The 16774-nt window shown below is 43.5% G+C and overlaps 1 protein-coding gene across 1 annotated transcript; it reads right to left on the bottom strand.

Annotated features, from left to right (window-relative positions):
* Positions 1-10464: 10464 nt before the first annotated feature.
* LOC112630131 (piwi-like protein 2) lies at positions 10465-16550 on the bottom strand. Its single transcript, XM_025394313.1, has 6 exons — positions 16495-16550; positions 15886-16087; positions 15176-15292; positions 13990-14078; positions 12071-12176; positions 10465-10500 (listed from the first exon to the last, which is right to left on the bottom strand). The coding sequence occupies exons 1-6, from the start codon at positions 16548-16550 to the stop codon at positions 10465-10467; spliced, it is 606 nt and encodes a 201-aa protein (XP_025250098.1).
* Between the last annotated feature and the right edge of the window lie 224 nt (positions 16551-16774).

The raw sequence follows: 16774 nt of genomic DNA on the forward strand, positions 1-16774 counted from the left end.
GGAGCAGATCCCTCACGAATGGCTTGGGCCATCCCCCAGTGATAAGTGAGCTCTTGCTCTGAATTTACACAAGATTTGGTCATTTAAAAGTGTGCACTACCTCTTCTTTTCTCTCTCTCACTCTCCCTCTCTCATTTATTCCTGCTTTCACCATGTGAAGTGCCTGCTTCTGCTTCACCTTCCACCATGACTGTAAGCTTCCTAAGGCCTTCCTAGCAGCTGAGTGGCTGACAGCATTACACTTCCTGTAAAGCCTACAGAAATATGAGCCAATTAAATTCCTTTTCTTTATAAATTACCCAGTCTCAGGTATCTCATTACAGCAATGCAAGAACGGCCTGACACAACTATTAAAATTAATTTGGTATTAATCTGAACAAGACTTTTAAAAGTTAATATGCAGAAAAATCATCTGATAAAATCCAACATACTTTCATTATAAAAATACTCAGCAAATTAGGAGTAGAAGGAAACTTTCTTAACATGGTAAAGGAAATTTATTAAAAACTCACAGCTAACATCATATACAATTGTGAAAAACTGAAACCTTTGCCTCTACTATCAGGAAAAAGACAAAGATGCCTGATTTTAGCACTGCTATTCAATACCATAATAGAAATCCTAGCCATAACAATTAAGGAAGAAAAGGAAATAAACTAAGAAAATTAAGAAAGAAAAGGAAATAAAAAGAATTCAAACTGAAAAGAAAGAAGACTCCATTCCCATATGCAAATAACATTCTGTACCTAGAAAATCCCAAAGAATTAAAAAAAAAAAAAAGCAATAAAAAAACTACTAGAGCTCATAACCACATTCAGCAAAGTTACAGGGTACATGATCAACACAAAAAAACAGTTGTGTTTCTAAATACCAGCAATGAACAATCAAAAAATGAAATTAAAACTATTCCATTTACAATAGTATCCAAAAGAATAAAATACCTTAGAATAAACTTTAACCAAAGAGGTAAAAGACTTATACATGGAAACTACAAAACACTGCTGAAAGAAATTAAAGAAGATCTCAATAAATAGAAAGACATTCTGTGTCTATATGCTGGAAGACAGTATTATTAAGATGGCAATACTCTTCAGAGTAATCTAGATATTCAACACAATCCCTATGGAAGTTTCAATGGCCTTTTTTTGCAGAAACAAAAAAGCCTTGTCTCAAATTCATATACAATTCCAAGGGGGCACTGAATAGCAAAAACAATACTAAAAAAGAAAATAAAGTTCGAAGACTCACATTCTCCAATTTCAAAACTTATTACAAAGCAAAAATAATCAAAACAGTGTGTTACGGGCATAAAACGAGACGCACAGATCAATGGAACAGAATTAAGAGTCCAGAAATAAACCCAAACATCTGTGACCAATTGATTTTCGAGTAGGGTGCCAAGATTTCTCAATGGGGAATCCTCTCAACAAACGGTGCTATGACAAGCAGATATCCAGACGCAAAAGAATAAAACTTGACCTTACTTCACTTTGTATAACTCAAATCAGTGACTTATATGTAAAAGTTAAAAAGTGTAAAATTGTTAGAAAAAAATATAGGGGACAAGCCTTCATGACCTTGGATTTGGAAATGAATTCTTAGATTGAGCACCAAAACCATAAGGAACAAAAGATACAATAAATAAACTGCATGTTATCAAAATTTAAAATTTTCGTGCAGCAGAGACCATAATCAAGCAAGTGAAAATCTACAGAATGGGGGGAGATATTTGTAAATCATACATTAAATAAGATCATAGTTTCCAGAATATTTTTAAAACTCCTACAACTCAACAACAAAAAGACAAATAGTCCAGTTTTTATATGGGCAAAGGATTTGAATGACACAAATACACAAATGAGCAACAAGCACATGAAGGATGTTCAACATCATTGGTCATTAAAAAATGCAAGTCAAAACCACAATGAAATACTTCACAACAGTGATGAATCAAGCCCGGCGTGGTGGCTCACGCCTGTAATCTCAGCACTTTGAGAGGCCGAGGTGGGTGGATCACCTGAGGTCGGGAGTTCAAGACCAGCCTGACTAACATGGAGAAACCCTGCCTCTACTAAAAATACAAAATTAGCTGGGCATGGTGGTGCATGCCTGCAATCCCTGCTACTCAGGAGGCTGATGCAGGAGAATCGCTTGAACCCTGGAAGGGGAGGTTGCGGTGAGCCAAGATCACGCCCTTGCACTCCAGCCTGGGCAACAAGAGTGAAACTCAGTCTAAAAAACAAACAAACAAACAAACACAAAAAACAGTGATGATTTAAAAAAACAGAAAAGGCCAGGTGTGGTACCTCACTTTGGGAGGCCAGCAGATTGGGAGGCCAAGCTGGGCAGATCACCAGAGGTCAGGAGCTCGAGATCAGCCTGACCAACATGGTGAAACCCCATCTCTACTAAGAAAAAAATACAAAAATTAGCTGGGCTACCCAGCTACTCAGGACGCTGAGACAATAGAATCTCTTGAACTCAGGAGGTGGAGGTTGCAGTGAGCCAAGATCGTGCCACTGTACTCCAGCCTGGGCGACAGAGTAAGACCCAGTCTCAAAAAAAAAAAAAAAAAGTAAAAAAACAGAAAACAGCAATTGTTGGCAATGCTTTGGAGAAACTGAAAACCTCTACATTACTGGTAGGAATGTAAAATGATGCTTGGCCACTGTGCAGAACAGCTTGGTGTTTCCTCTGAAAGTTAAACACAGAACTACTATATGACCTGGCAATTTCACTCCTAGGTATATATCCAAAAAGAACTGAAAATGGGAACTTAAACAAATACTTGTTCAGGAATGTTAACAGCAGCATTATTCACAATAGTCAAAACGTGAGAACAGCCCAAATGTTTATCAACAGTGAATGGATCAACAAATTGTGGGATAAATACAATGGAACATTATACAGCCACAAAAAGGAAAAAAAGTATTAATATAAGCTACAAGATAGATAAACCTTGAAAACATGCTCAGTGAAGTAAGCTAAACACAAAAGGTCACACATTTAAAAGTTACTATACAATATAGGTAAAATAGACAAATCAGTACAGACAGAAAGCTAATTAGATATTACCAGAAATTAGGAGAAGGTGTGAATAAGGAATGATTATTTAATGGGCATGGGGTGTTTTTATGGGGTGATGAAAATGTTTTTAAACTAGAGATCCTCTTACCTCAGCCCCCCAAGTACCTGGGACTACAGGCACATACCACCACACCCAGCTAATTTTTCTATTTTCAGTAGGGATGGGGTTTTCACCATGTTGCCCAGGCTGGTCTCAAATTCCTGGGCTCAAGCAGTCCACCTGTCTCGGCCTCCCAAAGTGCTGGGATTACAGGCACAAGCCCCTGCACCTCACCTATTTCACCTCAATTTTTCTTTTCTTTTTTTTTTTAAGCAAGCAAGCAGGACATGTTGATGGCCAACAGTAAAACCTTCCAGGCTGGGAAGGCGAGTGGAACTCTGGGAGTGGATATCCCAGTGTCCTTGCTTGAGGCAGTCCATCTGGCTCTGTGAAATGAGTAGACGCTGAAGAGCTGCAGTAGTGCAGAGATAGGCTGAAGCTATTCTACATGTTCCTTCTGAACCCTGTGAAGCACTGTCAACAAGAACTGTTCTGGCTGAATAAGAGACTGCAGACGGCTATGGGGCAGATTCCCCAGCAGTAAGGCTCTGCACTTGGTTGGCAAGTTGGACTTACTCTGGTAGTCCCAGGAGGCTGTGACAGTGCCTGACATGAGCAGACACTTACTACAGACTGGGTTTTGCATACCTGCTGGTAGATGCAAACGCCCAATACTATGAAAGGACTAGGGTGGGTGCAGTGGGTCACACCTGTAATCCCAGCACTTTGGGAGGCTGAGGCTGGGAGATCACTTGAGGTCAGGAGTTTGAGACCAGCCTGGTCAACATGGTGAAACCCCATCTCTACTAAAAATACAAAAATTAGCTGGGTGTGGTGGCGCACGCTTGTAATCCCAGCTACTTGGCAGGCTGAGACAGGAGAATCACTTGAACCTGGGAGGTGGAGGCTGCAGTGAATGGAGATCACATCACTGCACTCCAGCATGGATGACAGAATGAGACTGTCTCAAAAAAAAAAAAAAAAAAAAAAAGGACTAAATCAAAAGATAATCCATCAACTTGGACCACGGAGTCACGTTTCTTCAAACCAAAGAACACACTTTCATCGTCACAGTTAACAGTTTGGTAGATAATTAGAATGGGCAACTGAAACATCTGTTGTCTAAAGTGGAGGAAAGAAAAACCTAAAGGGCTGGCTTACACACTTTCATGAGTGTGTGCTCACACTCAACAGGGCCAGGGCCTAGAAAACATCTCCACTAGGCAGATTTCTCCCCTTTTTCTGACGAATTGAAGGAAGAGGAGTAGGCAGGATGCTGTTGTGACTTTATAATTCTTCCCTGGGGGCAGGATGTGGTACAACTATACTTTTCTCTTTCTTTCCCACATGAACTCAACAGTCTTTTTTTCCTACCTGATGTAGTACACCTGGGATCAGGGCTATACTGCAGGTGCCAGAAGCTGGGTTGACTTCTGTATTAGTCTGCTAGGGCTGTCATACAAAACAAGCTCGCTTAAACAACAGAAACTTAGGCCGGGCGCGGTGGCTCAAGCCTGTAACCCCAGCACTTTGGGAGGCCAAGACAGGTGGATCACAACGTCAGGAGATCGAGACCATCCTGCCTAACACGGTGAAACCCCGTCTCTACTAAAAAATACAAAAAACTAGCTGGGCGAGGTGGCGGGCGCCTGTAGTCCCAGCTACTCGGGAGGCTGAGGCAGGAGAATGGCGGGAACCCAGGAGGCGGAGCTTGCAGTGAGCTGAGATCTGGCCACTGCACTCCAGCCTGGGCGACAGAGCAAGACTCCGTCTCAAAAAAAAAAAAAAAAAAAACAAACAAAAACCAGAAACTTACTGTTTCACAGTTCTGGAGGCTGGAAGTTCAAAACCAAGGTGTTTACAGCCCTTTTGAGGGTTGTAAAGAAAATGATCTGTTCATGCCTCTCTCCTAGCTTCTGAGAGTCTCGGGGGTTTCTTGGCTTACAGACAGGTGTTCTCCCTGTGTCTTCAGATTATCTTCCATCTATGTGTGTCTGTCTCTGTGTCTAAATTTCCTCTCTTCATAAAAACATAGTTATATTGGAGCAGGGCCCATTCTAATGACCTCATTTTAATTTAATCAGATGCAAAGGCTTCATTTCCAAATAAGGTCACATTCACAGGTACTGGGGATTGGAACTTCATCTTATTGGGAACACAAACTCATAGCAAGCTCTAAGCAAGAAAGTAACTATACTTTTAAACCTTTATGTTAGAGTTCCTAAGGACCTGATGGGGGTGAATTGTACCTTCATTCCATCTGGCAAAACTGGGGTTCACAGGGAATGCAGTTATATTGCCTAGTAGTAGAGAAAGCCCACTAGTTCTGTACCTGTGTAATACTGCCCTATATGAATCGGACTGGACTGAGGGGCAGACATTTGCTAGGCTAGTATTGCTGCCAGCAGTCTAGATCAGCACAGTGGTCAAACTTAATGTCCCTTCCAAAAGTGGAAAGGTGGGGGTATAAATGGAGAAAAGGAAGAACGATATCTGAGGATTAGGGAAAGAACAAATGGTTATACAGTGAGCAAAATCCAATATTCCTTTTTTTTTTTTAGACAAAGTCTCGCTTTGTTGCCCAGACTGGAGTGCAGTGGCATGATCTCGGCACACTACAACCTTCGCCTCCCAGGTTCAAGTGATTCTCCTGCCTCAGCCTCCCAAGTAGCTGAGATTACAGGTGCCCGCCACCATGCCCAGCTAATTTTTGTAGTTTTAGTACAGACAAGGTTTCATCATGTTGGTCAGGCTGGTCTTGAACTCCTGACCTCAAGCCATCCACCCACCTCGGCCTCCCAAAGGGCTGGGATTACAGGTATGAGCCACTGAGCACAGCCCAAAATCCAATATTCTATTGGTGCCTTGGGAGAGGCTTAGAGTAAGATGTGATATTGCTTGTTAGCTCAACTAAACGCGATGCCTAAAGGGGTTACTGACCCATGTTACTGAGAGGACTCCTGCTTTTGAAACCTGACAATGTTGAATGGAAGCCTGCAAATCTAAGTGGCACGTATCTGGGAGACGCTTTAATCATGCAGTATGATGATAATCTGGACTAATTATTTATGACTGAGTAGGACTCTAGTAATGTGCCAGTATCTTTGACTCTTACATTTCAGAGTATATCTACTATTATGCTACAAGATGAAATAATCCTAATATTGTTGGGAAGATTCAACTAACTCATTGTAAACAAGTCTTACGATGATGCTGATATTAATAATCAACTGTATTGGGAAATTAGGTTAAGGACACTACAGGATGTAATACTGATTAAAAAAATGACTGGGCCGGGTGTGATGGCTCATGCCTATAATCCCAGCACTTTGGGAGGCTGAGGTGGGCAGATCGTGATGTCAAGAGATGAAGACTATCCTGGCCCACATAATGAAACCCCATCTCTACCAAAAATACAAAAATTAGCTTGGGTGTGGTGGTGTGTGCCGGTAGTCCCAGCTACTCAGAAGGCTGGGGCAGGAAAACTGCTTGAACCCAGGAGGTGGAAGTTGCAGTGAGCCGATATCGCGCCACTGCACTCCAGTCTGGTGACAGAGCGAGACTCCATTTAAAAAAAAAAACTGGCCTGGGGAAAGTGTCTGCCTCTTGAGATACGAGAGTAATCACAACCTGAGATAATTCTAACAAAACGGCATTCGGCTGGGCATGGTGGCTCAAGTCTGTAATCCCAGCACTTTGGGAGGCCACAGCAGACGGATCACTTAAGGTCAGGAGTTTGAGACAAGCCTGGCCAATACGGTGAAATCTCATCTCTACTGAAAACACAAAACTGAGCTGGGTGTGGCGGCATGTGCCTATACAGGACAGGACAAAAAAGGAAAGGACAGGATAAGGAAAGGAAAGGACAGGGATAAGGACAAGGACCAGGACAGGACAGGATGGGACAGGACGGGACAGGACAAGACAAAGCAGGGTACTCAGCTGGGCGCAGTGGCTCACAGCTATAATCCCGGCACTCTGGGAGGCTGAGGTAGGCAGGATAGCTTGAGGCCAGGAGTTTGAGATCAGCCTGAGTTTGAAACCAGCCTGAGCAAGACGGTGACACTCTCTCTCTACAAAAAATACAGAAATTAGCTGGGTGTGGTATGTGCCTGTAGTCCCAGCTACTTGGGAGGCTGAGGTGGGAGGATCCCTTGAGTCCAGGAGGTTGAAGGTGTAATGAGCCGAGATTTTGACTCTACACTCCAGCCCAAGCAACAGAGCAACCCTGTCTCAAAAAAAAAAAAAAAAAAAAAAAAGCGGGAGGGTGGGAAGGAAACCCATCAAGGAAAAGCCTGGTTACAGAAAAAGGAGAAGAGCAAAATCAACTATTCAAGAAAAAGGATAAGAATATTTGGAAACATTTATGTAACACAGCTATAAGGCAACATGAGGCAAGATGTTAACAATGAGGGAAAACTGGATGAAGGATGTATGGGAACTCTTATCCTATTTTGCAACTTTCATTCCAAAATAAAAAGTTTATTTACAAAAAAAAAAAAAAAGAATATTTGGAAATATTTTATTATTGCATGCGAGTCCAGAGGACAAGTGAGAGATTTAGAATGGAGAAACTGGCTTTGGACTAGCAAGCCCTGAAGCAAAATGGGGCTGAAAATGTGTAAGAAGGCAACTGTTTGGAGGTGTTGGAACTTCCGGTGGTTAATGCCATTCCTAGGGGAAGATATTAATAAAACTGGGGATCCAGAGGTAGTCAGAATCTTAGAACCCCAAAGCAAATTTGTTGAGGCTGCTGAGGAGGCAGGTAAGCTCTGGGAGAGGCATGATCAAAATCGTTTATTTTTTATTTGTTTTAGAGACAGGCTTTGTCAATCGGGCTGGCATGACCATATCTCACTGGAGCACTGGACTCCTGGGCTTAAGGGATCCTCCCATCTCAGCCTCCCGAAGAACTGAGACTACAGGTGCACGCCACCAAGTCTGGCTTATTTTTTTCAATTTTTTTGTAGAGATGAGGTCTTCACTTTGCAAAACAGTTTACACACAAAGATTCCTTCCACTAGGTGCAGAACAATTGGAGAAATGGCAAAAGCTGGCACAGGACTGAAGCAATTCTCCTGCCTCAGCCTCCCAAGTAGCTGGGATTACAGGTGCCCGCCACCACACCTGGCTAATTTTTTTGTATTTTTAGTAGAGATGGGTTTTACCACGTTGGCCAGACATAATGAGGACCTGAATCAAATGAAACCTTTTGGCCAGGTGCAGTGGCTCATGCCTGTAATCCCAGCACTTTGGGAGGCTGAGGTGGGAGGACTGCTTGAGCCCAGGAGTTCAAGACCAGCCTGGGCAAAATAGCAAGATCTCATTTCTACTAAAAATTTTTAACAATTAGCCAGGCGTGGTGGCACATGCCTGAAATCCCTGCTACTCTGGAGGCTGAGGCAGAGCAAGACCCTGTCTCAAAAAAAAAAAAAAAAAAAAAGAATTCTTTTGATTCAGAGAACATTTATATTTAGACGAGCCAGTTTTATTCTAGATTTAAAATTAGATTTATTTTTCCTTTGACCTGGTTCTATGGAGTTTAATAAATACTACTTAAGTTCATAGTTCAGATAAAGAAACAAAGACCAAAACGAACTGTTATTTGACTTAGAATAGAGTTGTGATACTAGAAATTCAATGAAAATCGCCAGGAGAAGTGTCAGCTTAGTAATGGAAGAGATGGAAAAGGAATCAAGACAGCCCCTGTGCTTGTAGTACACTGCTCTTTTACAAAATAGCCACAGTGGCTGGGCATGGTGGCTCACGCCTATAATCCCAGCACTTTGAGACGCTGAGCGGAGTGGATCACCTGAGGTCAGGAGTTTGAGACCAGCCTGGCCAACATAGCAAAACTCCATCTCTACTAAAAATACAAAAAAAATAGCCAGATGTGATGGTGGGCACCTGTAATCCCAGCTACTTGGGAGACTGAGGCAGGAGAATTGCTTGAACCTGGGAGGCAGAGGCTGCAGTGAGCCCAGACTGTGCCATTGCACTCCAGCCTGGGCAACAAGAATGAAATTCCGTCTCAAAAAAAGAAGAAAAGAAAATAGCCACAGTAGGTCAGGCATGGTGGCTCACGCCTATAATCTCAGCACTTTGAGAGGCTGAGACGGGCAGATCACTTGAGATAAAGAGTTCAAGACCAGCCCAGCCTGGCCAGCATAGCGAAACCCCGTCTCTACTAAAAATACAAAAAAAATTAGCTGGGTCTTGTGGCACATGCCGGTAATCCCAGCTACTCGGGAGGCTGAGGCAGGAGAATTGCTTGAATCCAGGAAGCAGAGATTGTGGTGAGCCGAGATCGCGCCACTGTACTCCAGCCTGGGTGACAATGAGACTTCGTCTCAAAAAAAAAAAAAAAAAATGCCCCCGCAGTGGCTCACACCTGTAATCCCAGCACTTTGGGAGGCTTAAAAGGGTGGATCATGAGGTCAGGAGTTCAAGACCAGCCTGGCCAAGATGCTGAAACCCTGTCTCTACTAAAAATACAAAAATTAGCCAGGCGTGGTGGCACATGCCTATAATCCCAGCTATTCAGGATGCTAAGGGAGGAGAATCGCTTGAGCCTGGGAGGCAGAGGTTGCAGTGAGCTGAGATCGTGCCACTGCACTACAGCTTGGGCAACCAGAGTGAGACCCTCTCTCAGAAAAAGAAAATAGCCACAGCAATATCTCTGGTGCCACATATTCTTTCAGACCCTTGCCACCCTTGGAGTAGGAGGTGGAATCAACTGCCCTCCCCTCAAAGCTGGGTGGGACTTCGTGACTCCCTGGACAAGTAGAATGCAGCAGACGTGACACTGCATTACTTCCACTGTTAAGGCATAAAATGCAGCATGACTTCCACTGGCACTCTTTCTTGTGGAACGTTCAAGCTTTGAATCCAGCCAGCATGCTAGGAGGAGGCCCAGAGAGCCCATGTGGAAAGACCATACAACAAGGCCCACATGGAGAACTGGAGCCCACTGCTGTGCCTTGTCCAGTTCCTGATTGTGAACATCAAACTTGCTCATTTCATGCCACTAAGTCAGGGTAACTTGTTACATAGCCATCCATAACCAGTGTTCAAGTAATTTACAACCCAGTGGGATGGAGAAATAAGGATACAAATAACAAATATAAGGCAGCATAGGGATGGAGCAGTGAGGGAAGAAGGGGAAAGGCTTCACAGCTAGGTCTTAGAAGACAGATCAAACTTCGAAGGAAAACAGTTACAACAATAATAAAAAGGAAAGTCTGGTAGAACTTGGTGACTCAGTAGCATAACATACAGACCTTGCCAGAGACAGACTTAAAAAAAAAAACAACATAACCTCTAATAACTGAACAGTATTAAACTATTTTCAGGACGCTGTAGGAAACATTATTCTATAAAGAGACAAGGTGGAGCCTTAGAGACTGACTTCAATCATATGAAATTATTACATTTCTTGCTGCTTAGCCTCTATGCAAAGGTTAAGGTCTAACCCTGACCCTAAGAAATGAAAGGCACTTATCAGTGCTTCCTTTGATGTACTGGCCAAGGCAGAAATCAGTACCTTGCTTGCTCACTGTTCTAGACCCAGTATCAGCTTAATTACAGCAATCCTCCATGCTTAGCATTCTTTAGAGTTCGAGGGGTGATTTATAAGGAGGCATTTGTCTTGAACCAAAACGAAAAGAGCCAGCACCTAATTAAGTTATAAAAAGCTGAGTACACTCATAAGCTGCTTTAATTGCTGAAACTTATCCCCAACTTCCCTGATAAGGGCATGAAGATTATGTCTAGAGACATCAGGCTGACAACCTGAGAAATAATTATTACTTACTAAACCAAATGAAAGCATTTAGCTCTTTAGCTCTTTGAGCTGATCTGTACAAGCTGAAGCCTGAAAGGAGGAGCTCTGAGCTGCCTGCTCAGCAGCAGCTGTTTGGGAGACTCACCTTTGATTTGAGATCCCTCTCACCACATCAGACTTCCTGTAAAGTGTTCACATAGGTAATCCTTAAAAAGCCCGAAACTTGGCCAGGTGCAGTGGCTCGCAGCTGTAATCCCAACACTTTGGGAGGCCCAGGCAGGCAGATTACCTGATGTCACGAGTTTGAAACCAGCCTGGCCAACATGGTGAAACCCCATCTCTACTAAAAATACAGAAATGGACAGGCGCGGTGGCTCATGCCTGTAATCCCAGCACTTTGGGAGGCCGAGGCAGGCAGATCACAAGGTCAGGAGATCGAGACCACGGTGAAACCCCATCTCTACTAAAAATACAAAAAATTGGCCGGGCGCGGTGGCTCAAGCCTGTAATCCCAGCACTTTGGGAGGCCGAGACGGGCGGATCACGAGGTCAGGAGATCGAGACCATCCTGGCTAACGCGGTGAAACCCCGTCTCTACTAAAAAATACAAAAAACTAGCCGGGTGCGGTGGCCGGCGCCTGTAGTCCCAGCTACTCGGGAGGCTGAGGCAGGAGAATGGCGTAAACCCGGGAGGCGGAGCTTGCAGTGAGCTGAGATCCGGCCACTGCACTCCAGCCCGGGCGACACAGCGAGACTCCGTCTCAAAAAAAAAAAAAAAAATACAAAAAATTAGCCAGGCGTGGTGGCGGGCGCCTGTAGTCCCAGCTACTCAGCAGGCTGAGGCAGGAGAATGGCATGAACCTGGGAGGCAGAGCTTGCAGTGAGCCGAGATCACGCCACTGCACTCCAGCCCGGGCGGCAGAGCAAGACTCCGTCTCAAAAAAAATTACAGAAATTAGCTGAGTGTGCTGGTGCGCACCTGTAATCCAAGCTACTTGGGAGGCTGAGGCAGGAGAATCACTTGAACCCAGGAGGCAGAGGTTGCAGTGAGCAGAGATCGCACCACTGCACTCCAGCCTGGGCGACAAGAGTGAGACTCCATCTCAAAAAACAAACAAACAAAAAAAACCCAGAGACCTGAGAATTTCTGTTCTCCTCACCTCATAAAACTTTTTTAAGGAGCCCACGAGGCATAACTTCAGGCTGTCCACAATCTCCTGATGCGGCATCTGGAACACCACCCGGGAATACCATTTTGTGAGGGTGCTGGGGTCAGGGTGAGCAGAGAGACAGAGAGAGGAAGATGAACAAATGCTCAACAGGGACAGCCTATGGCTTGTGTCAGTAACACAGGTTTCTCTATGAATCAATCCAACAACAAATACCTAGAAAATGCATTTATGCTATATGTAAGAACAAGTAGTGATGTGGGGAAAAGATATATTTAAGTCATATGCAGAACATAGATATGTGTACTTGTGGCCAGGCGTGGTGGCTCACGCCTGTAATCTCAGCACTTTGGGAGGCCAAGGCAGACAGATCACGAGGTCAGGAGATCAAGACCATCCTGGCTAACACGGTGAAACCCCGTCTCTACTAAAAATACAAAAAAATTAGCCAGGCGTGGCGGCAGGCACCTGTAGTTCCAGCTACTCAGGAGGCTGAGGCAGGAGAATGGCGTGAACCCAGGAGGCAGAGCTTGCAGTGAGCCGAGATCGTGCCATTGCACTCCAGCCTGGGCGACAAAGTGAGACTCCGTCTCAAAAGAAAAAAAAAAAGTGTAATTGTGGATATTTCCTACAAAACTGCTCCAACAGAAAAAATTTAACAACTTAGATATCCACCAAGAGAGGATTAAATAATGATACACAGAATAAATTCTGTGCAGCAGTTGAGCTGGTGGAGATTTATTTGTAATGGTATGGGAAAATGTACAGTTTAAGTGCATATTAAGCTAAGGAATAATGTGCCTAGAAATATCCCATTTGTGTATATAGATGTGTATATGTGTATATATATCAGAGATATATATCACGTGTTAATATATGCATAAAAGAGAATCTGAAAGTATATACACATCAAACCTTTGGCAGCTGTTAATACGAAAAGCTGGACCATGAGGAATTCTCACTTTCTAAATTTCTGCAGATATTTGGAATGAGCATGCCTTTTTTTCCCAATTGGAACAAACGATCAAAAAAACCTCATTTCTGGGGGAAAAAATGCCAACAACAACAACAAGGCAGCACAGCCCCAGCCTTGGAAGAGGCCGCTCTTCAGCTGGGAAGCACATTCACACTGGTGCCAAGTTTGTTAAATAAGCTGCATAGCCAGGTGCAGTGCTCATGCCTGTAATCCCAGCACTTTGGGAGACCGAGGCAAGTGGATCACTTGAGCCCAGGAGTTCGAGACCAGCCTGGGCAACATGGTGAAATCCTGTCTCTACAAAAACAAGCTGGGTATGGTGGCGCATGCTTGAGGTCCCAGCTACTTAGGAGGCTGAGGTGGGAGGATCACCAAAACCCAGGGAGGCTGAGGTTGCAGTGAGCTGTGATCACGCCACTGCACTCCAGCCTGCGTGACAGAGTAAAACCCAGTCTCAAAAACCAAAAAAAGTTGCATAAACAAATTTCACAGCCGGGCACGATGACTCACACCTGTAATCCCAGCACTTTGGGAGGCTGAGGCGGGTGGATCACCTGAGGTCAGGAGTTCAAGATCAGCCTGGCCAACACAGTGAAATGCTGTCCTACTAAAAATACAAAAATTAGCCTGGCATGGTGGTACGCACCTGTAATCCCAGCTACTAGGGAGGCTGAGGCAGGAGAATCACTTAAACCCAGAAGACGGAGGTTGCAGTGAGCTGAGACCGCGCCACTGCACTCCAGCCTAGGTGACAGAGGGAGACTCCATTTCCAAAAAAAAAAAAAAAATTTTTTTTCACATGAAGATAGAGGAAAAAAGTGTTTTAAATCTTTATACTATAATACGTAAGACTAAAAAGATTTGCTGGATTTATAATAAGATTAGGCACTGAAACGAAATAATCAAACAAGATGGCACTGTGAGCAGTACTTACAGATTGATGCTTGCCACGAAGCCAACCACGGAGCGCATGCCTCTACTGGGGTCATGGTAAACATCCATCCCGATTACCATTAACTGTTTCTAGTTTAGAAAACAAAAACAAAAACCAAATCCCAGACCTGAGCAATGCATTGCTCCATTTTTAATTACTGTCTGAATCGCAAAGCAACTTCCCCTTACTGTTTATATGTGAAAGTAAGTTCTGGGAAAGAAAAAAAAAAGACAGCAATCAACTTGACATTTTTTAAACACAATAAGCACAGTCAGAGATCTAGACCAGGGATCAGCAAAGGACTAAAGGGTAAATAACTTAGGCTTTGGGAGCCTCATGATTTCTGTAGAAACCACAGGTTGAGTATTCCCAAACCTTAAAAGCTTTTGAGCACCAACATGACACTCAAAGAGTTTCAGATTTTGGAGTGTTTCAGATTGCAGATTTTTGAATTTGAGATGCGAGCAAATGTCCCATACCCCCAGAAATCTAAAATCCAAAATGCTTCTGGTCCCAAGCATTTCAGAAAAAGTATACTTGACCTTTATTCAATTCTTTCTGCTTAACACAAAAGCAGTCATGGACAGTATGAAAAGAAGTACGGCTGTATTCCAGTGAAATTTTATTTAAAGACACTGAAAATTAACTTCATATAGTTTTCATGTGTCATGGAATAATCATCTTAGTTTTATTTTTTTCGCCATTTAAAAACATAAAAACCAGGCTGGGCATGGTGGCGCACACCTGTAATCCCAGCATTTTGGGAGACTGAGGCGGGCAGATCACCAGGTCAGGAGTTTGAGACCAGCCTGGCCAACATGGTGAAATCCCATCTCTACTAAAAATACAAAAATTAGTTGGGTATGGTGGCGGGTGCCTGTAATCCCAGCTACTCGGGAGGCTGAGGCAGGAGAATTGCTTGAACCTGGGAGGTGGAGGTTGCAGTGAGCTGAGATCGTGCCATTGCACTCCAGCTTGGGCAACAAGAACAAGACTCCGTCTCAAAAAAACAAAAAACAAAAAAACAAACATAAAACGCATTCTTAGATAACTGGCTGAAGAGGCAGGAAGCCATTTAGACTACTGAGTAAGTGTTGAGAAGAGGAAGCATAATGAATAAGGAAAAACAAGAAAAAGGCTTGGAGGATTCTCTGGAGAGGCAAACAACCATTTTGGCATCACTCACCAGAGGAATATCCACTCCCCAGAGCTCACCACCCAATTTACAGTTAATCTGAAGTAAAATTTTCTGGGCCACACTCCGAAGCCTGGTGGGCTGACCAATGGTTCGAACATTGACAACCTATAATGAAGGGACCAAAAGGTGTCAGGAGAAGCAGGTCACTACCAAACCCTCAGAAAATCTGAACTCTGAAGTAAACATTACATTTGTTTAAGAAACTCAAGTTAGAAGGTAACATATTTCGCGTTAGTAATTCTAATTCTAGGGTTTCTAGGCATGCATGCACATGGGCAAAATAAAACCCACACACACACACACACACACACACAAACACACAAACCCAAAACAAAACCAACAAATGAAAACTTTCAAAAGGATCTCACGCAGAGTGGAATGCTTTTTTAACTCCCATAGGAAAAATAGCTTTCCCCTTTCAGAATGAAGACTATACTCACTCTCAGAACTCAGTCATATGAAACCACCTGGTGACTCAACCTCGGAACAAGCGAAATTGTTCATTCGGAAGCATGAGGGCAGCTTATGAAGAGCAATCTGCTCTTTGCCAGGTTGCTCTAATCAGGAGAACCTTTCACCAGAAGGCTCTGCATGTACTGGCTTCTAACAGCTACTTTAGTCTTTGTGAACACACATATCACTCTCTTCAAGCCTCAGGAGAGGTGCCATCTGTGCCTCCTGCCCCAACACCCACTCACCTGGGAGGGCACTGGGGACTGCACACAGCACAGCTTCTTGATGGCCCCATAGAGATCATCACGTGTGCCCATGATGATGCAAACAACCATCTGTATCTTTCCCTTGAAGAGATAAGGCATATACAAGTCAGGCTCTGGAACTCTCTGGGGACTTTCACAGGACTCTAGTTGGCAGTATTCTGAGTATGCAAAGCCATAGGACCTTTAAGGAAGACAGGCAACTGAAATAAAGAGGGTGGACATTCCAACCAGAACCAGGTCCTTGGAGCTGAATTAACATTCTTTGGCTCAGGGCTGTTCTGAATAGATAGGTAATATGTTACTATTAATTACCCAGAGCTGGCCCTGATTACCAAAAGATTTATCTATTAGGAGACTCAGATGGCTGGAAAAGGACTAGGTTTGAATGCATGCAAGGTTTACATTACTTGCTGCTTCCAACTCCATATGTTTTTTACTACTCTCTTTGGTTTACTAAACAACTTGTTACATTCATGCCACAGAACTTTAACTGAGGAAACAGGGAATGCAATACTACAAGAAAGCATTCAGAACTAAATGCAAACTGGAAAGAAGCTATTGCCAAATCCATAAGCAGCCATTCCTAACTTTCTGATGAAGAGACAGGATGATATTGTCAGCAGCACAGCACATGTCAGTATCATCTATCCCTCACCGCTGAAGGGATCCAATACTGAAAAAAGATGACCTTTCAAAGTCTGACTAAAGAAAAGCAGCATTCAAGCGAAAGAAGATTGCCAACCCTTTATGCCAGAAACTGCTACAAATGGTAAATCAGTGGTACCCTGCTCCATATCAAGATTGGTGTGATGTTAAGACCGTTCAGAGGACACATTCAGCAATGACACCAAAGCATTTCCAAAGGCAT

Source organism: Theropithecus gelada, chromosome 8 (genome assembly GCF_003255815.1).
Source record: "Theropithecus gelada isolate Dixy chromosome 8, Tgel_1.0, whole genome shotgun sequence".
Classification (NCBI taxonomy): Eukaryota; Metazoa; Chordata; class Mammalia; order Primates; family Cercopithecidae; genus Theropithecus; species Theropithecus gelada.

Bases quoted from the DNA above. Each gene is read 5' to 3' on its own strand.
- LOC112630131 (XM_025394313.1), bottom strand. From the start codon at position 16,550: ATGATACTGACATGTGCTGTGCTGCTGACAATATCATCCTGTCTCTTC. The intron at 15,293-15,885 runs GTGAGTGGGTGT...CCTTCATTATAG, and splicing joins AGTCCCCAGTGCCCTCCCAG to GTTGTCAATGTTCGAACCAT. The intron at 14,079-15,175 runs GTGAGTGATGCC...TTTCTAAACTAG, and splicing joins GGGGAGTGGATATTCCTCTG to AAACAGTTAATGGTAATCGG.